The sequence below is a fragment of the Otolemur garnettii genome, unplaced genomic scaffold (assembly GCF_000181295.1).
Source record: "Otolemur garnettii isolate 467f Iridium unplaced genomic scaffold, OtoGar3 scaffold00001, whole genome shotgun sequence".
Lineage (NCBI taxonomy): Eukaryota > Metazoa > Chordata > Mammalia > Primates > Galagidae > Otolemur > Otolemur garnettii.
In genome coordinates, this window is record NW_003852396.1 from 25,176,097 (window position 1) to 25,198,275 (window position 22,179).

Below are 22,179 nucleotides of genomic sequence, written 5' to 3' on the forward strand. Positions count from 1 at the left end.
GGTTGTGGAGAAAAGGGAACACTTCTACACTGCTGGTGGGAATGCAAACTAATACGTCCCTTTTGGAAAGTCATATGGAGAACACTTAGAGAACTGAATATAGATCTGCCATTTGGTTCTATAATTCCTCTGCTAGGTATATATCGAGAAGAGCAAAAATCACACTACAATACAGATATCTGTACCAGAATGTTCACTGCAGCCCTATTCACAATTGCTAGGTCCTGGAAGAAGCCCAAGTGCCCATCGACCCATGAATGGATCAATAAATTGTGGCATATGTACACCATGGAATACTATGCAGTCATAAAGAAAGATGGAGACATTACCTCCTTCATGTTTATATGGATGGAGCTGGAAAATATTCTTCTTAGCAAAGTATCTCAAGAATAGAAGAAAAAGTATCCAGTGTACTCAGCCCTATTATGAAACTAATTGTTAACTATCATAGGAAAGCTATAATCCAATTATAGTCCAAGAATACGGGGAAAGGGGAGAGGGAGGGGAGGGGGGATAGGTAAAGGGAGGGTGATTGCTGGGACCATGCCTATGATTTATCCTATAAGGGTACATGTGAATCTTTCTAAATGTCGAATATAAATGTCTTAATACAATTATGAGAACGACATGATGGCTATGTTGGCCAATTGGATGAAAGTATTTCAAATTGTATATGGAAACAACACACTGTATCCCATGATAATATTAATGTGCGCAAATATGATTTAATAAAAAAAACACAACAACAACAACAACAAAATTTACTAATCATTATGTGAGTAAAACATTGTGATAAGTGCTGACTATACAGAAATCAATAAAATATAAGCAGTTACTGTTTTCCTGATAGGTATGAGGTATAAAGTTACTACTGTTCATTCAGTGTTTAGAATCTAGTAGGGCAACTAAGTCATAGACAAAAAAATAACTAACACAGGTAAGGGCATTATAGTTGTTATTGGACAGGCCTAAATAAAGTTTTGTAGGGGGTTTGAGAAGAAAGAAGTGATTTCCAGCCAAGAGGATTGAATAAGAATTCTTCTTCTTCTTTTTTTTATTAAATCATAGCTGTGTACATTAATGCAATTATGGGGTACAATGTGCCGGTTTTATATAAAATTTGAAATACTTTCATCAAACTGGTTAACATAGCCTTCACTACATTTTCTTAGTTATTGTATTAAGACATTTATATTCTACACTTAGTAGATTTAACATGTACCCTTGTAAAATGCACCATAGGTGTGGTCCCACCATTACTCCTCCCCCTCCTCTTTTCCCTTCATCTTGGGCTGCAGTTGGGTTATAGCGTTCATATGGAAGTGTGAGTACTTATAAATTAGTTTCATAGTAGGGCTGTGTACAATGGATACTTTTTCTTCCATTCTTGAGATACTTTGCTAAGAAGAGTATGTTCTAGCTCCATCCATGTAAACATGAAAGAGGTAAAGTCTCCATCTTTTTTTCAGGCTGCATGATATTCCATGGTGTACATATACCATGATCTGTTAATCCATTCATGGGTCGATGGGCACCTGGGCTTCTTCCATGACCTAATAATTATGAATTGGGCTGCAGTAAACATTTTGGTATAAATATTTTGTTATAAAGTGATTTTTGGTCTTCTGGATATATACATAGTAGAAGAATTACAGGATCGAATGGCAGGTCTATTTTTAGACCCCTAAGTGATCTCCAAACATCTTTCCAAAAGGAACATATTAGTTTGCATTCCCACCAGCAGTGCAGAAGGGTTCCCTTTTCTCCACATCCATGCCAACATCTGTAGTTTTGGGATTTTGTGAAAATGTAGGGAAAACACTTGAAGAAATCCGCCTGGGAGAATATTTTATGAGGAGGACTCCCTGGGTGATTGAAGCAACATCAAAAATAAATTAATGGGATCTGATCAAACTAAAAAGCTTCTGCACAGCCAAGAAAACAGTAAAGCAAGCAGACACACTCAGAATGGGAGAAAATATTTGCAGGCTATGTCTCTGACAAAGGTTTAATAACCAGAATCCACAGAGAACTCAAATGTATTAGCAAGAAAGGAACAAGTGATCCCATCTCAGTGTGGGTAAGGGACTTGAAGAGAAACTTCTCTAAGAAGATAGGTGCACGGCCTACAGACACATGAAAAAATGCTCATCAGAGAAATGCAAATCAAAACCACTTTGAGATATCATCTAACTGCAGTAAGATTAGCTCACATCACAAAATCCCTAAACCATAGATGTTGAATAAGACTTCTTATAAGAGGTGACATTGGAATAGGCCTTATAGGGATGTTGAATTTGACAAATGAATATGCAAATGGGGAAGGACGTCTGGCATGAGGAAGCATCATGGCAAAGTCAGCAAGACAGAAAAATATGAGATATCTTGTTAAGAGGAGAGGTCAATCCTGTGAGTATCACTCCAGCAGAGGTGCGGAACCTTCATCCTAAAGGCAAAATGCTGCCTTCTAGGTCCTCAAGTGCGGCCATTTGACTGAATCCATTTTACACAACAAATCCTTCCATTAAAAGGGATACAGCAGAGAAAGCTGAAGCTTTTGTTACCTCATGGTGCTTAAAAAAGAGCAATCTTGAAATCAGAAGGCTGCAGGCTGCCCACCACTGGGTGGGGTAAGCATGGCTGGAAAGGTAGGCTAATGACTGATATTGAAAGGCCTGGACAGAAAGGCTAAGGCATTTGGAATAAATTGAGTTTCTATTTTAGGAAAATCACTTTGGAAGTCGTGGTATGGAGTGTGTCTATTGGCAGAGAGACCAGTTAGAAACTTTTCTTTTTAATAGGGAAAATGCAGATGAACAATGTGCCTTAGGCCAAACTCTGACCACTGAATCGCACCACTTTAATACACAATTAACATGAAATGGTATGGCTTTTTGTTTGTTTGTTTGCTTTGAGACAGAGTCTTACTCTGTTGCCTGGAAGTGCCAAGGCCTCAGCCTAGCTAACATCTCCAAACTCTTGGGCTCAATCTTCCTGCCTCAGTCTCCCGAGTAGCTGGGACTAATGGTGCATGCCACCACCCCTGGCTGATTTTTTCTGTTTTTAGTAGAGACGGGTCTTGCTCTTGTTTAGGCTGTCCTTACCTCAAACAAACCTCCTGCCTCAGGCCTCTCAGAGTGGTAGGATTTCAGATGTGAGCCACTGCACCCGACTGATATAATTATTTTCTAATGTGGGAATGAACTCTAGTGTCCAATAAAGCAATATGTTTTAACAGAACTTCTCTACACTGCTTCTTTTCGGATACATACAATGGCAGCAGCAGTGAAAAGAGGAGATCTAGATTCTATTTTCAATTCTACTTTGTAACGTTAGTCAAGTCATCTAACTCTTCTGGCCTTCAATTTCCTTTGTTTTAAAGGCAAATGGTAATATTTAATAAAATGATATTTTATAGGGTTGAGTAAAGAACAAATAAAATCATATACATGAAATTATTTTTATAAAAAGGTATAAGTGCTGTATTCAAACTATCATTAATATTCTAGGCATCCAAGAATTCCAGTTTTCAGTTTTTATATACATACACTAAGTCAGCATGTATATAAATCTGGCTAGAGTTAGCTGTAAATCTAAGATTAATTGAATATTTACCAGTGTTAACAACAGTGGTTGATAGTTGTTAACAATGCTCCTGGTTTCTGCAAGAAAGAGCCCTTGGAAGCGCTGGTGCTGACTTCTATTTTTTTTTTTTTTTTTTTACAAGTAGGTCTAAGTAATCCCAGGAATAAGATCCATCACAAGGAAAAGAAAGGGGCAGGAACTCAGGAAGGGTATTAGTGTGGAATTGTTATGAAATCCCAGAGGAGGTAACAACAAATTCTTCCTGAGGGTGCTAGTGAAAGTTACAAATAGAAGGTGACATTTGAACTGGCTTTGGAGGATAAATGTCCTGGGGAGGAAGAGCTTCCAGGCAGAGGAACGGCATGGCAAACCCCTAGAGGCTGAAAAGGACAGGCTTAGCAAGAAGTGGCAGATTGGGAAAGGAATTTTGAAGGTGCTTTGTGTTGCAATGTGGTGACTTAAAAATAACCCTTTTTCTTCTTTGCTTTTGCAGTTACTTGGATTTTTGTTGATTTGGGAAGGGATTCGACTATACCTGCACTGGTGTCACAAGGTAGGACATCTGACTCCTGCTGCTAGACCTTAGACAGGATTGACCGTGCTCTGGATACTCAGTGGGTAGTACAGAGCTACCCTTTCTCTCATCCTTCCCCCTGAAGAGATCAGCTAACACCATTTTAACTGGAATGATGAATTAGGTAACAGTTGTAACTGATTTATGAAAGGAACTGAACCCAAGCTTTGTTCTTTCCCACTGCTTCACGTTAATCTCACCCTGTGACCTCACCTTCCTGCCCCAGCAACATCTTAGGCAAATTCCATTACTTTCTTAGTCCTTTGTAGTCACACCGACATTCTCATTTCAGTCATTTAAAATTTCAGTTTACTGTAATAACCCAAACTCTCAACTTTTATTAACCTTAAAACTTTCCCCTCCCCTATGTTGGCCTGATCTGAGCCTGGAAGCTGGTCCTGGAGGTGGGCCTTTTACTTCTCCTCCACCCGAGTGGGTCCCAGGGAAAGAGGAGATAGGTGATAAGAGCACAGTTCCATGAGGAGGGGCCAGAGGAGAGTTGGGGGGGGTGGGTGGGATTCCATCTGGACCAGGTAGATGCACAATTGGCTGTCCGCACAATGGTAAGGTGACCAGATTTTAACATTGGTAAAGCAGAACACCATTGAGGGGGGTGGGGGGCTATTGGCTGAGCTGTTTATGGTTAGGGACCCTATAGAGAGGAGGGGGGGCTACTTGTTTGTTCCAGACAGTTTGGCTTCTTCTGAACTAATTGTCCTTACCTAGAAGCGAGGGAGGGAGCCAGTATCCTTCTGATACCAATTCCCCCTGGGTGACCTTGCCCAGGAAGGGAGTTTACATATTAGCCTTTTCATTTCCAATGAAGTTACATTAACCTCTTCATTCCCAAGTGGAGTTACATTAACCTTTTCAGCAGCCGAAAACTGTGTATTCCCTTCCCATTCTCCTGCCCTTCCCTAGCTTGTCGTGCATTCTTTCCAAAAATCGGGAAAACACCATGGGATGCGGGACAAATTGTTCAAAAGCGGGACGTCTGGTCACCTTACACAATGGGCTTTTCCAGGTGTATTTACAGAGCCTCTTCTGCTGAGAACCTTAACTATAGCTCTCCTGGTAGAGTCAATGCTTGTGCACCAAAAGCTCCCTGAAATTTCTCTTTTGAAGTCCTTTTGCCCCTCTCTTGGTTTGGATACCTTTAAAATGACACCATCATGGTTTCTCTGAAAGGGTCCATGGCTGGTCTCTAGAGGAAAGGCAGCTTTGCCCCTCCATCTGCGGATATGTAGCATGTTTCCAGTGTAGCCTCCCTTGTTTTTGTTCCGCCATGGGCTTGAGAAGCTCTTTCTTCCGGTGACAGCTGCTTTCTTGCTTGTGTATAGACATTTTCAGACATTTTTTACTGACACATAATGTACATATTTATGGGGCACACATGATATTTTGATACATGCATACAACATGTAATGATTAAATCAATTGATTTAGGTTATCCGTCACCTCAAATATTTAGCATTTCTTTATGTTAGGAACGTTTCAATTCTTCTCTTTTAGCTAGTTTGAAATATACATAGTGTAACTTTATGGACACCCTATATAATAAAATATTGTTAGCTATAGTCAGCTCGCCGTGCTTTCAAATACTAGAACTTTTCCCTTCTAACTGTATGTTTGTACCCATTAACCAACACCTCTTCATCCCACGCTCTGCACACCTACTCTTTCTAGTCTCTGGTAACCGTCATTCTATTCTCTACCTCCACGAGATCAACTTTTTTTTTATCGCCCATATGAGTAAGAATATCAAGCTTGGTTTTGATACCATGCCTTATATTTCTCCAAATCCAGGAACATGTCAAACTCCAAATGGAATCTTTAAATCTCCTTGTACTCAAATGAAAAGTCTGAACTAGAAATAAAAATTTAAGTGTTTAATAACTCTTAAATTAGAAGGGGAAATCAAGGCTGTGAGATCTTCTAGGGAAAGAATGTAGATTGAAAGTGAGCAAATAAGTTGAGACACTATGATCAGCTAATTACTGCCAGGAATCCTCACGAGTTAAACCACTCTGATTACCATTTCAGGCTTGTGCCTATCATGAGAACTATGCTTCCATTGCCTGTGCCAGTCATGGACTGCTGTGTGGCCTCTGCCGCAGCAGCGTCATGTTATCCCCTTTGAAATCAAATAGACTGTGTCAGTGGCAGTATCTCTCACCTTTATTTAGGTGTATAGGACAGTTACTACGTTGCTTTTAAGGATACTATTACTTTGTTCAACAGTGTATTATTTTAATGTCCTCTGAGACCTCCTAAAAAATGTGATACGAGGTGAGTTAGCTGATCATCAGCCCAGCACCTTTTCTCAATAAACCTTCAGATTATTTCTTTTATATTACACCAAGAAATTACTATATTCTAATTTCACTGCGTGTAGACTACTGTTGAAACAAGATTTCAGTTAACAAAACAAACAATTAGACCCTCTTTGAGCTGCTTAGTAACTGGATTCTGGTATATTAAATGCAGATTATCTGATAAGCTTACCCATATCACTAAATTGAGCATGATCTAAAATTATGTGTTATTTTCCTTATCTGGCATCCTTAGAAATTCATTCCCATACATATGCTACACAATTTTTGCCAATATTAGTTACCAAAATCTTCTTCTCTAAGCCTTTATCTTCTAAGACATTGAGGTCTAATTCTCTATAAGTCTGTAGACAATGAGAAGTGATGCGGGGGGATTCTGAGACAAGTTGGCATTCCCTTGGAAGGTAACTAACTCCCTTGGTCTTTAGGCTTTCAAATCAGAAAGGACCAGGTTTGTCAGACGTGGGAGGAGAGCTTACTTTTATTGGGAGCGGAGATTCTTGGGGCTTGGAGTTCCATTTTTATTGTACTCAGAATAAATCCAGAAAGAAAAGGGTTTGCACCAGGCTAGTAATCCCTTCCGCTTCTGCCTAGGGATGCCCACAGAGAAAGGAGCAGATTCAGTCAAAACTCCCTATAAACATGTTAATAACTTAACCTCCTGGCAAACACATTAGAAGTATTTTTTGGCCAAAAGATTATGGAGACTCCTTATCTCCAATGTCTAGCAGAATATACCTGATGTGTCTAGGTTGCTTTTATTATAAATAAGCCTGGAATTTATAGGTTAGTGTGGTCAGAGACATGGTTGGCTAAAGTTACATAATTAATGGAGCATAAGATAGTGATGCACCAAAACTAAAATGATACTTTCTATGAAGCAGCTTTTCTTCAGACAATTAATTTGTAAATTCATCCTAGAAAAAATGCTACATGACTCATTGCTAAATGTCATATAGTCACCTTTGAAGTACTCCCCTTGGGAAGCTCTGCACCTACACTAGTGTCTAGCCCACCCTCAAAGCAATTTTGGAACTTTTTTGGAAAGGCCATTAGAGTTGTCATTGTATAAGGTATGACAATTCCTTACTGAGTTAGTGAACTCATCCTAGAAAAAGTGCTTTGAAGGGTGGACTAGGCACTGGCATGGTACATAGCTTCCCAACAGTAATACTTTGAAGGTGACTGTAGCGATATTCAGCAATGAGGTATGTAGCACTTTTTCTGGGATGAATTTGTGAACTTAATTATCCAACCTTGAACTTTGCTCAAAACACACCTGGCATGTTAAGTCCCAAACCAAATATATATAATATATGGGAAAAGAAAGACGTTATATGGGTAGTTACATTTGATATGATGAGATTTTTGCAAGGGAAAATGTTTTACCTGTACCTTCTAATTACCTGTATCCTTTAAAGCATTCGTAAAGTTTATTGTTAGAGAAGATCTGTGATTCAAATGAGTCTGATGTAATAATTCAAACTTTATCATTATATGTTTAATATGCTAATTGGCTGTTTAAGATTTTTGCATCTATGTACATAAGAAAGATTGGACTATAGTTTTCTGTCCAAATGTCCTCATTGAATTTGGGTATCATTGTTTTGTTGGTTTCATATAATCTGTTAGAAGTATTTTTTACCCATCCTCTGGATAGGAAACATTTTGAGATTGGAAACACTTCTTCCTTCCATGTTTGGTAGAATTTATTCTGTGAGCTACCAAGGTGTTATTTATTTATTTATTTTTTTTTGAGACAGAGCCTCAAGCTATCCCCCTGGGTAGAGTGCCGTGGCCTCACAGCTCACAGCAACCTCCCACTCCTGGGCTCAAGCGAGTCTCCTGCCTCAGCCTCCCAAGTAGCTGGGACCACAGGCGCCTGCCACAATGCCCGGCCATTTTTTGGTTGCAGCCGTCATTGTTGTTTGGCGGGCCCGGGCTGTATTCAAACCTGCCAGCTCAGGTGTACGTGGCTGGCACCTTAGCCACTTGAGCCACAGGCGCCGAGCCCAAGGTGTTATTTTGTAAGAGAATTCATTATGGACTCAGTTACTTTCAGTATAGAGATTATGGAAAGGCAGAAGCTAAGCACTGCCTAGAGGGCAGCACAGATGTGGAAAAACTATACATTTGAAAGGATGAAAGTTAAGAGTGTTACATCTCCATCTCCTTGTTCTCAATGTTCTTTCTTTCTTTCTCTATGATGTATATAGTGTTCCAGCAAGCAGATTTTTTCATCTGTTCAACAAATATTTATTGCATGCTTATTGTGTGCTAGATATTCTGCAAGGCACCAAGGCTATAATTGTAAACAGTACTAATGTATCTTTGACCTTGTAAAGCTTATACTCTGTTGGGAAAAACATACATAGAAAAAGCAATTACAAAATATTGGTCAGGTGCAGCAGCTTATGCCTATAATCCTTTGCACTTTGGGAGGCTGAGGCGGGAGGATCACTTAAGGCCATGAGTTTGAGACCAGCCTGGGCAACATAGCAAGATACCATCTCTACAAAAAATTTAAAAGATTAGTCAAGTATGGTGGCATGTACCTATAGTCCTACTTACTTGGGAGGTAGAGGTAGGAGGATTGCTTGAGCCCAGGAGCATAAGGTTGCAGTGAATTACAATGATGCCAATGCACACTAGCTTGGGCATTGTTACCCCCCAAAAGTAAATGAAACAAGATATTACTTTACTTATAATTATATTGAGTGCATAATTGAGGTATGTGTATAAAGAAGTGGTAAAGATTTGTGTTGGGCATTGTTAAAACTGAGTGATGCCAAGCACTTTTGAGGGTCCAGCTGAGGCTGGAAGTGATAACTTAGTAATGACATCACAGTGCATAGGTATGTAATTTTTTTTTTCTTTTTCTTTTTTTGAGACAGAGTCTCAAGCTGTTGCCCTGGGTAAAGTGCTGTGGTGTCATAGCTCACAGCAACCTCCAACTCCTGGGCTCAAGCAATCCTCTTGCCTCAGTTTTCTATTTTTAGTAGAGACCGGGAGACGGGGTCTTGCTTTTGCTCGGGCTGGTCTCAAACTCCTGAGCTCAAGCAATCCACCCGCCTCCGCCTCCCAGAGTGCTAGGATTATAGGCATGAGCTACTGTGCTCGGCGTCTGTATAATTTTTTTTTCAACTATGCTGAAAGACTTAGGAGCAAAGAATGTGAATGAATGGACTCATCCAATATTGACGATTTGCAGGATGGTTAGATTTAAGAGATGAGGAAAGGCTCGGCGCCTATAGCTCAACCGGCTAAGGCGCCAGCCACGTACACCTAAGGTGGCGGGTTCGAATCCCCAGCCCGGACCTGCCAAACAACAATGACAGCTGCAACCAAAAAACAGCCGGGCGTTGTGGTGGGCGCCTGTGGTCCCAGCTACTTGGGAGGCGGAGGCAGGAGACTCGCTTGAGCCCAGGAGTTGGAGGTTGCTGTGAGCTGTGATGCCACGGCACTCTACCCAGGGGGACAGCTTGAGGTTCTGTCTAAAAAAAAAAAAAAAAGAGATGAGGAAAGAGATAAGTTCCCTGACATTGTAAGGGCACACATACATTTCCTAAGGACAGTTTTGATCGAAGTCTAGTGCCTAGAAGTTAAGAGATCCTTTCTGTTTCTCTAGATCCTGATTCTGCTAGTGATCCTGCTATGCATCTTTTTTATGATCGTTTTAAGAAAATTCTGGAATAATAGGTGGCTGGTAGCTGGCCTGTCACTGCAGGTAAGCATCATCCTGTAGCTCCAGCACTCTCTGTCCAGATGTGTCCAACCTGACTTTGGGCTTTCTCCCAGGTCATTGCTCCCTATGTGCACCTGTGCAGCGTAGCACTGATGGTTATCCTTTCCTGGCCTTTGGCTCTCTACTTGACCCATTTGGAAAGAGAAGGTATGTCATAAGGGCTGGAACCTCACTTGATCCCTTCAGCTCTGGCTTTAGTTTGCATACTCCACTCAGGAAAACAGAAGCTTGGGAGACAGCAGTTCTTATTCTTATGCTTTTTTGGAATTCATATAGCTTGTTACTCAAGGATACTCCTGTCTCCTCATGTACCACCTTATGTGGCTTGTCATAGTATTTCCATGACTGAACAGGCACCCTTCTAAAGGGGTTTCTTCTTCAAGAAAAATAAAACTTTTCCCCATGTTGTTACACATTGACTGTCAGGATAGATGGGAGGCAGTAGAGGCCATTTTAATTTTACTTGACCAGAGTTTTGGTATAAATCCCCGTTCTTTCCATTTTTGTATGCAAGTATTACTAATTTCAATTACTAGCAGGTTCAGAGATCCCTGATAATATCTAGGTAGCTCAAAGCAGTCTCCTGAGTCCATGTCCTACCTAGGGAGGTACAACAGAAGCAAAATTTTTATCTTTGCCTCTGATTTCCTCTCCATTCTTTGCCCTAACATAAAGGAAACAAGACATAACTGAATCTGTGTGCCTGTTTTGGAGAATGGAGTTATCTCTCACCACCCTCACTGAGAAATTACAATAGGACCTTCTTTCTAAGGCTCCTTTTTTACTCTTGGTTAAATAGGGAAAACTTGGAGGAAGATGTAGGCAAGAGAAAAACTGGATTGATAGTGGTGCCTTTGGGTGTTTGTATACGTGTTTTTGTGTGCGTAGAGGGAAAAATTTAGAAAATATTTCTGGGGCAGGAATCTTCAAGGGGACAATAATGAACTCTCTCTCTCTTTTTTTTTTAACTTTCTAAATTTTAGTTAGAATAAGAAGACACAAGATGACACGTTTGGAGAAAAAAAGACTCAAGCGATGTAATATACTCACAAGGTTAAGAGGTTAGAGCTGGAGACCTAGATTTGAAAGATATTGAAGCATAGGTGGTAACTTAAAAATGTACAAATGGGTAAAATCATTAGAGGCATAGAATTGTAAGTGTTGGGGAATGGCTGGTTATAATGGGGATCATGGACAGGCTCTGATGTGAGTGCGCGTGTGCATGAGGAAGAGAAAGAGAGGGTAGCAGGTAACATTGAGTAACTGTCATGATGTCACGCTGTCATAACAATTCTGTGAGGTTGATTTTGGCAGCAAGACAGCCCCATTTTATAGACGAAAATGAAGATCCAGAGAGGTTAAGTAACATGTCCTTAGTCCCAGAATTAGGAAGTGGCAGAGTCTAGCTTTGAACTCAGATTGCTGTCAGTTAGTGCCCCTTCCGCTACACTGCACAGCCCCAAATATTGGGGTGTTTTAGGATGATCTTTGCAGGCTTTGGGGCTTTTTCCAGAACCTGGTCCTCCTGAGCAGCTTCTCCTTGATGCAGTCTCTCTCTTTTCTCTCCTTCCCACCCCTGTACAAGTCATTCCTCTGTCAATTTCCAGTTCCAATGAAGTTCCCTTAATAATAATGCCTCACATTTGGACAAGTTTGTACTTTTGTATCCAAATCACTGATAGTGAGTGGGGGTAGGACAGAAATAGAAAGCAAATTAGCCAGTCTACCCAGTCAGGGAAACCTCTGGATTGGGGATTACTCAGACTGATGCTTTGAAATAGTTACCTGGGATGGTTTCTATCTCTCTTTCCCTGTTTTCCCCCACTTCCCCCTCCATCTGACTTTTTCAGGTATGCAGGTGGCTATTGGATTGCCCTTTCTTCTTATCCTTTTATGTCTCTATTTGATGCCACTGAGAATTTATTCTCCCTGCATTCAGGAGAAGGAAGATTTGGGGCCCAAGCCATTCGTCTTTGGACATAGAGGTGCACCCATGGTGAGCATGATGAACCTGGGTGAGGACAGACATATATGGAGTATGTGAATGAAATGAAGGGAAACTCAGAGCCCCTGGAGAGAAAGTGGATTATTTTGAAATGGCAAGAATAAGGAGTTTATTGTAGAGGTTGGACTTGAACTCAGGTACCTAACTCCCTGTCTATTTCTCTCAGCTATTATGCTCAGTGATGTTTCCTCAGATGAGCAGAGTCCCAGAATCAGGTTGGACAGAGGGGTGTATAACAGTTGGCTCTTTGAAAAGAGAGCCGAGGGAACCAAGCTCTACCTCCCTTTCATTACTGGGCTCCATCCCTACCATAAACACCTTTTGCAAGAAGAGACTCTGAGGCACAGGGCTTGCTGTCCTTTTCTTCTATAGCTGGGGCCTGAGAACACCATGATGTCCTTTGAGAAAGCTGTTGAACATGGAGCCAATGGGCTGGAGACTGATGTATATATAAGGTAAGAAAGCAGGGATTGGGGCATGGGGGAGGAGGGGAAAGGTTCAATGTCATGAAAGAAAACCAGCTTGGCCCAAGGTGTAGAAAGCACATGAAACAAATGTGAACCAAATCTCCCTTACAAACCATACCTACCTCCACATTCTCAGTCAGAGCTCACAAATCAGAAACATGCTATATAGTCTTCACACATAATTCATATATGTCCCCATTGCAAACTAAGGTTACAATTTAACCATGTGTACTGTCTAAGCAATTTATTTAACTAACATTCCTTGAGTATTTACTATATTCCAGGCTTTTTTTTCTGATTGCTAGGAAGATGCAAATGAGTAAGATATAGTCATGCCTAAGAGGCATTCCCAGCTGGGAAGTTGACATACTTACAGATAACCACAGAATAAAACCATTTTTGGTGACAGCCTTCCAGAGAAGACTAAGTCAACCCCAATGGAGGAAAGTTCACCTCTTATTATATGAAAAAAAGAAAAAGATCTATATACTTGAAATTGTATTTGGGTTGAGCCTTGAAGGAAAAATGTCATTTTACCAAGCAGAGGTCAGGAAGGAGAGCATTTCAGGTGAAGGCGTCTGCTTATTGAAAAACATTTAAATTTGAAATTACAAGTTTATAATTGGGGAGCTAACCTATATGGATGACAAAAGTGATATTCTTTGGGGACAGGACAGGGCTACTTGAAGAAGTATAACTAGGAAGATGACTGAGGCTGGATCATGGCTATCCCTAAAGGCGTAATGGCAGCCATGCTAGGTTTTAGAGGATAGATTGCCTTGTTGTTTTAGAAAGATTCATCTGACAGTCTATAAGGAAGAATTACCAGGGAGATGGATAACATAATGTGGCAAACAAAGGACGATCTGGGTTAGAGGAGGGGCAGGAGGAAAATGACATTTTTTGCTGTAGAATCTATGTACGTGGTCAGTCAGGGAGGTGGAGTGGCTTCATCTCTAGCCTGAGCATATTAGTGTATGTGATGTGTACAAAGTCCCCTCACGGTCATTCTGGGAGGCAAACAGAAAGGAAATGAACCATCTCTTTCATAGAGGAGGTACCTGGGTTCAACTAAGGGAAGTGTGTTGCTTAGGTCATAAGGTTAGAATGTGTACAATAAAGTCAGGATTAGAACTAGATTTCATGACCCCAGAGTGAGATTCTTGACATAAGCCAAAATGATAGGCGTTTCATGGAGAAGATTTGAAACAGGATTGAAACTGGTTGTTCTAGCAGAGCTCCTGGGGGTATTCATTAGTGCGCCAGGTGGTCATGGGTGTGCTGGGGTAAAGGTGCTGAGCTGGTGACCTCCTCACACTTTGTCTTCTTGTCTCTTCTGTGACTTCAGCTTTGATGTAGATGATCCTTCCACTCCTCAATTTTTCTGTAATTGACATCTTTATGATCCAATGATATGTACTTCCCACACATTCATGGTCATACTCATTATTACCAAAACGTGTTTCCAAAAACTGCCTATCGGTCATGGTCCAGTCAGGATATGAAACAGTAACAGTAATTTGAACAGGTAAAAATGTAACACTAAGAACTACTAAGCAGTAAAATGTGGTTAAGTACTAAAAGAGGTAAAAAACAGGACCCAAAAAAGTATAATAATAGCAAAGGCAGCTATTGGAAACTGGTTCCTGACAAGGTAGAGAGTAAACATTATTCTCTCCTACTCTCCAAGTGTTACTAAGGGAGGGGGGGGAAGCCTCAAAATTTATAAAACAACTGGCAGAAGACAGAATGGTAGAGGAAAGAAGGTTCATTGGTTAGGATTCATAATTCTTAAGTAATAACCCAACAGGGGTTCCCTGTTTTATTGTTTTGTCTAATTTTTTCCCTCCTATATATCCTAACTTGAACTCTAGAGAGGCTAAAACCAAAAAATACCTATGTGTACAGACAAGACAAATAAACAGCAACAACAAACAGCCCGTAGGGACATCTGTCCTCTCTAGCCAAAGCACTGGGGAAAGTGTAGTCTAGTATAGGGTGACCAGATTTTAACATCGGTAAGGCGGGACAACATGGGGGTGGGCAGGGGACGGGGCAGGGCAGGGCCTGACAACAATGCAAACTTTGATAAGCAGTTCTCGATAATCACTTCTCAGCAATTATTTGTTATTACAGTTTAGCATTATAAAATTAACAAAAATAATATAAAACTCATTCTGGCGAAATAGCCACATGGCAGCCGAAAACCGTATATTCCCTTCTTGTTCTCCCGCCCGTTCGTGCATTCTTTCCAAAAATTGGGACTTTTTAAAAATGCCGCAGGAGACAGGACAAATTGTTGAAAAGCAGGACTGTCTCACCAAAAGCGGGACGTCTGGTCACCCTAGTCTAGTAGGGTATAAATAATTTGACCATACCAGCCCCACTCTAGTAAGTGCTACCAAAAAGCCATTTGTCCCTCTTACATCTGAGGCTGTGGTCTGGAAACTAAGGGCAGAACCCTGTCTTCCTTCCCTGCCCTGAAATAAAAGCTAGGCAAATGACAACAGATATTTCACTGAAGAGTATATACGGACAACAAATAAGCGTATGAAAAGATGTTCAATTTAATTATCCAATAGGAAAATGCATTTAAAGCTAACACTACTCACCCATCAGAATGGCTAAATTAAAATATAGTGAGAACACTAAATCCCGGCAGACATATCACTCATACATCGCTGGCAGAAATGTGAAATGGTATAGTCATTCCAAATAAGTTTGGCAGTTTCTTGCAAAACTAAATATAGTCATTTGTCACTTAATGACAAGGATATATTCTGAAAAATGCATTGTTAGATGATCTTGTCATTTTGTAGACATCATAGAATGTACTTACACAAATATAGCTGGTATGGTCTACCACATACATAGGCCATATGGTATAGCCTGTTCAGTGTAGGCTGTTTGTACAGCATGTTACCGTGCTGAATTTTGTAGCCAGTTATAACTCATTGGTAAATATTTGTATATCTAAACATAGATAGGGTGGTGCCTGTGGCTCAGTGAGTAGGGTTCCAGCCCCATATCCCGAGAGTGGCAGGTTCAAACCTGGCCCTGGCCAAACTGCAACAAAAAAAATGCCGGGTATTGTGGTGGCACCTGTAGTCCCAGCTACTTGAGAGGCTGAGGCAAGAGAATTGCCTATGCCCAGGAGTTGGAGGTTGCTGTGAGCTGTAACATTACAGCACTCTACTGAGGGTGATAAAGTGAGACTCTGTCTCTAAAAATAAATAAATAAATAAAATGAACATAGATAAAGTACAGTAAAAACATGTTATGAAAGATAAAAAATGCTATACCTGTATAGGGCACTTTCCATGAATAAGCAACTTGGAAGACTAGAAATTGCTCTGGGTGAATGAATGAGTGAGTGCTGAGTGATTGTGAAGGCCCAGGACATTACTGTACCCTCCTGCAGACATTATAAATACTGTACAACTATACTGTGATAAATTTATAAATAATTTCTTCAACAAAAATTAACCTAGCTTACTGTAAAATTTTTACTTTATGAACCTTTTAATATTTTTTAATCTTTTAAAAAAATTATTGTTGAGGAGTCATTGAGGGTACAGAGAACTAGGATACACTGATTGCATTTGTTAGGTAAAGTCCCTCTTATATTTGTGCCCTGCCTCCAAGAGGTGTGTCACACACGGTGACCCCCCCCACTCTCCACCCTTCTTACCTCCCTCCATTCCCCTCTTCCCCCTACCATGTAGTAGGTCATTAATTGTCCTCATAGCAGAACTGAGTACATTAGATTCTTGCTGCTCCATTCTTGTGATGCTTTACTAAGAAGAATTTGTTTCAACTCCATGCAGGTTAATATGAAAGATGTAAAGTCTCTGTCTTTTTTAGTGGCTGAATAGTTCTTCCATGGTATACACATACCACATCTTGTTAATCCATTCCTGGGTTGGTGGGCATTTAAGTTGTTTCCACAGTTTGGCGACTATGAATTGAACTGCACTAAACAGTCTAGTGAAAATTTCCTTATGATAAAATGATTTTTTTCTTCAGGGTAGATGCTCAGTAATGGGATTAAGGATCAAATGGGAGATCTAGTTTGAGTTCTTAATTAAATTGAAAAGCTTTTATATAGCTAAGGAGACAACAACTAAAGCAAATAGACAACCATCAGAATGGAAAAAGATATTTGTATATTATGAATTGGACAAAAGCTTGATAACTAGGATCTATAGAGAACTCAAACTAATCAACATAAAAAAGCCAACGATTCCTTATATCAAAGAATAAGAGAGATGAAAAGACCTTTTGGTAAAGAAGATAGACGAATGAATGCCTAACAAACATGAAAAATGCTCATTATCCCTAATTATCAGAGAAATGCAAATCAAAACCACCCTAAGATATCACCTAACTCCAGTGAGAATGGCCCACATCACAGAGTCTCAAAGCTGCAAATGCTGGTGTGGATGTGGAGAGAAGAGAACACTTTTACACTGCTGGAACTTAATTTTTTAAAACATATTGACTCTAGTGCCAGGCTTGGTGGCTCATTACTATAATCCTAGCACTCTGGGAGGCCAAGGCAGGTAGACCACCTGAGCTTGGGAGTTTGAGACCAGGCTGAGCAAGAATGAGACCCTAACTCTACAAATAGAAAAACTAGCAGCCATTTACTTCCTTTTTAGAAGTAAAATATGGAATATGGTTTTTTACTTTAAATGTAAAGAAATATAAGAAATTGGCTCGACACCTGTAGCACAGTGGTTACAGCACCAGCCACGTATACCGAGGCTGGTGGGTTCAAACCTGGCCCAAGCCAGTTAAACAACAATGACAACTGCAACAAAAAATAGCTGGGCATTGTAGTGGGCACCTGTAGGCCCAGCTACTGGGAGGCTGAATCAAGAGAATTACTTAAACCCAGGAGTTTGAGGTTATTGTGAGCTGTGACACCAGGGTACTCTACCTGGGGCAACAGAGTGAGACTCTGTCTCAAAACACTATACCCCATGATAGTATTAATGTGCACAAACATGATTTAACAATAAAAATAATAAAAAAATACAATATATATCAACAAAAGAAAAAGGTATACGATAGTCTCAAAAGCTGTAGGAAAAGTATTTGATAAAATTCAACTTCCGCTCATAACAGGAACTCTTAGAAAACTGGTAATAAAAAAAAAGAAAACTGGTAATAAAATGATGTGTCATCAATCATATAAGGGCCATCTAAAAAATACCTACAAAATATCCTTGGAACTCTCTACTTTTGTGGGAAAAACTGAATGATTTCCTCTTACAATTGTAGTAATACATGTCATATCTTTTATAATAAGAATGCAACCATAATGAACGTTACTCAGCAAGACACTGCCACATGTCAGGGACTTTACCTAACAAATGCAATCAGTGTACCTTTATAACCTCAAAGAATCCCAAACAATAAAAAAAAAAAAAGATTTTCCTAAAAAAAAATTATTTTTTACTTTTTAAACTCTTATGTTAAAAACTAAGACACACATTAGCCTAGTCTACACAGGGTCAGAATTGTCAATATCACCATTCCTTGTCTTCCACCTTCACATCTCATCTTATTGGAGAGTCTTCAGGGACAATAATATGCATGAAACTGTCATTTCCTCTGATATCAGTGCCTGCTTCTGAAGGCATTGTTTTACAGTTATTTTTTTTATAAGTAGAATGAATACACACTAAAATAAAAAGTATAACAAATATGTAAACCAGTAACATAGTTGTTTACTGTCATTATCAAGTATTATGTATTGTACATAATTTGTATGTACAATACTTTTATACAACTGGCAGTGCGGTTTTTATACCAGCTCTACCACATTTGAGTAATGCATTGCACTGCACCATTACAACATCATTAGGCAAAAGGAATTTTTCAGCTCCATTACAATCTTATCATAGTCCACATATATCATAGTGGTCCCTCATTGACTGAAACTTCACTGTGGACCATTTGAGCTTATGTATACTTGCTATATAACCCAGACATAGCACTCCTGGGCATTTATTCCATAGAAAAGAAAACATAAAGTTCATACAAAATGAATTTATATTAATTTTCATACTGGTTTTGTTCATAATAGCCCCAAAGTAGAAATAACCCAAATATCCTTTAAGAGGTTCAAGAGGTAAATGGTTAAACAAAGTGTGGTTCATCCGTACTATGGAATGTTACTCAGCAATAACAAAGAATGAACTACTGAAACATGCCATGATTTGCATGGATCTCATGAGAATTATATGGAGTGCATAAACTTAGTCTCAAAAAGTTATGTACTATATGATTCCATTTATATATCATTTTCAAAGACTTAGAGTGATGGAGAAAGATTGGTGGTTGCCAGAGGTGATGGAGGGAGAGAATTGGCAGTTGCTATGAAAGGTAGCACACATGTCTTGTCTCTTTACTGTTCTAAATCTTGACTGTGGTGGTTGGTGGTCATGTATGATTTTATCACATGTAATAAAATTAACATAGAACAGAACTGAACACACAAATAAGTGTGTGTAAAGAATGAAATCTGAGTAAGGGCACTGATTTTTATCAATGTTAATTAATTTTCTTGTTGTGATATTATAGTATATTTACATACTATTTTGTAGTACATACATGTTACTACATAGGTCACTATGAAAGATTTGAGATAGACTGTGTTATGGCCCATTATCTCGCTTCCAAGAAACAGTCAACAGAGTTCTCTCTGAGTTACCTGTGCAAGTTTCAACTTGCTCAGTTTATTGATATTGCTGGAAGGGCTTCATTTGTTTCTGTACAATGGATTTTACATTTCTTGATTTTTGTGTATCTCCAAACTTCTGTAATGATACTTGGAGGAGTATAAATCCAAGTATAAATCCATTTATATAAATCCATTTATATAAATGATATATAAATGGATACTTGGGGAAGCTCTGTATCTCTCTGTATTATTTCTTTTTCTTTCTTTCTTTTTTTTGCACTCTGAGAGCACTGTGTCACTCTGGACTAGAGTGCTGTGGCATCATAGCTCACAGCAACCTCAAACTCTTGGGCTCAAGTGATTCTCTTCCTCAGCCTCCCAAGTAGGTGGGACCACAGGTACCCACCACAATGCCTGGCTAGTTTTTCTATTTTTAATAGAGATGGGTCTCACTCTTGCTCAGGCTGGTGTTGAACTTCTGAGCTCAAGCAGTCCACCCCCCTCATGTCTCCCAGAGTGCTGGGATTATCGGAGTGAACCACTGCGCCCGGCTCTTCTCTGTATTATTTCTTACAAGCCCATGTGAATCTGTGGTCACCTCAAAATAGAATTGTAAAGAATCCCATCAGCTTTTTGTTTTTTCCAAAACAAGATGTAGACAAAGTGGTTCTAAAAATCAGAAGACGATCCATTTTACAACTTTTCTGGACCCCACATCTGCTTCAGTTTTGGCTCCGTGTTTTTGCTTTCTTTGAAGGAAAACTTTCAAAGAATTGTCTATACTGCTTTAGGGAAGGAAAGCTTTTTGTTTGCCTCTACCCTTTTCGATTATTTGGCTGGTCTGCAAATTAAATTGGTAGATTCATAGGAGGAAAGCAATTTAAATTACATACATACACATAAGAGAGTCTCACAAAAATATGAGACTCAAGGAAAAGGCCAGATAATTACAATTCATGTAGCTTCCTGAGCTACATGATGATGGACTAAGGGCTTGGAGAGGGCAGGGGTGTGTATGACAGATTATGGGAGGGTAAGGAGGAGAAATGTGTGATGAGTAAGAATTACCTTACTTTTTAAAGTTCTCAAACCTTTCAGCATTTGAGTAGTCCCTCATTTTCGAAACACTTTCTACATTTGGTTTCTAAAATACCGTGTCTCCTGATTTTCTTTCTAGTTGGCTGTTTCCTCTCTGCTTTCCTTTGCTGGCTCCTCCTTTTCGTCATGCCCTCACAATTGTGGAGTTTATGAGATTTGTGATAAAATATCACATATGACATATCTTATGACATTTATATGAGATATGTCATTCCTGCCCAAAGAAATTTACCCCAAAGTGAATTTTTTCTGACAGGGTTCACCCAACTTTGTAAAACTGCAGATGTTCATAGCAGGCACATACCAACGGGGTGGGGGTCAGACATTGACCCCAGAAAAAATAGTACTATAATTCTTCAAAAAAACCTATATATTTTTCATATCATTATACAAGTAACTAACAACACTTTAATCACATTCTCTGAATTTTTTTTCATTATATTTTCTTCTTCTGATGCGTGGCTGCGCCATCTCTACATGATCTTTTTGTTGTATATTCTTCTTTTGCTGTGTGGCTGGGACAGATATATTTGCTTCATTCTCTGCATGCATTCAGATATTTCCAGTCTATCCCACAGGGACAAAGGCAGCAGTGACCTTTTCTTTGTAAGCTCTTCTCTGCTCATCTCTTAACTCTTCCTTTTGGTTTAGTATGAACTGCTTCTTATCACCGTGCCTTGTCCTTGATTGCCCTCATGTCCACAGAGATTCATTGCCATTGTATATTTTTGGTGAAGACCTTGTGCTTTTTGGGCTTTCTTCAAAGAGCTGTCCTGCCAAATCTTTCAAAAAGTATTTTCTTCCTGATTGTTTCTTTGCATGAAGTTGGGACCAGTGGCTATTTGTTTCCCGAAAAAAATCACATAACAAATTGTATGCTGCAATACATTTGTACATGGAATACATTCTCACGTACTTATGAAGTGTGTCAACACCTACTTCAGTAGCATTATATAAGTGGATTGTATCAGCCTTATTATCCATCACCTTCATATCTTTTTTTTATAACATGAGAAACATTTGAAAAGGGGGAGACATGTCTATATCTCAAAAGCAAATAATATAAACAAGTTGTTTGCACTTGAGAGAAAACCGGTGGGAGGCCCTTAGAAGATCCATACAAACACTTTTGGCTGCTGTTATCCCCAGTATTTTAGTAAAAGTTTGAGCATAAAAGCCCAGCCAGCCTTAATCCTCTCTGGAGAACACTGAATTGGGTTTTCTGGGCATTGCAAAATTACATAGACCCGGAAGCAACGTTGACCTCCTTCTATGGACCAAAAGGAGAAATCTTGCTTGCAGTTATTGAGAGTCCATGGAAGCTGAGATGCAGAGTGATGAAAAGATCCCAGAAAGCTTGTTTGTGCCTATTGCTTGTAGTCCTTCCCCACTAACTCAGTCTCTGCTTAACCTTTTAAGGAAAGTAAATGTAAATGTTACATTAATAAGTGTGTGTGTGTTGTGTGATCGTAATTTCTCTCAGTATTGCATATCCTTCAACATCTATAATGAACAAAATGTCAAAAATTCCAATGAAGATGTGCCATGCCGAGCTACATGAGAGCCTGAGGCGAAAGTCAGAAATCAGTAATACTGATCCTTCTGCCCCAGCCTCTTTGAGTAGTTAGGAGGGTGTGCACCACCAGGTCTGGCTAATTTTTTTAAATTAGTTTTTTGCAGA

At 39.6% G+C, this 22,179-nt stretch overlaps 1 protein-coding gene across 1 annotated transcript in view; it reads left to right on the forward strand.

Moving 5' to 3' along the window:
* GDPD4 (glycerophosphodiester phosphodiesterase domain containing 4) overlaps positions 1–22,179 on the forward strand; it is a 112,777-nt gene that overhangs the window by 23,616 nt on the left and 66,982 nt on the right. Inside the window, exons 4-9 of the mRNA XM_003781353.1 lie at positions 4,079–4,138; positions 10,121–10,219; positions 10,291–10,384; positions 11,221–11,298; positions 12,088–12,233; positions 12,615–12,697. Of these exons, the coding sequence (XP_003781401.1) occupies positions 4,079–4,138; positions 10,121–10,219; positions 10,291–10,384; positions 11,221–11,298; positions 12,088–12,233; positions 12,615–12,697 (560 nt within the window). The remainder of the gene's footprint in view (positions 1–4,078; positions 4,139–10,120; positions 10,220–10,290; positions 10,385–11,220; positions 11,299–12,087; positions 12,234–12,614; positions 12,698–22,179) is intronic.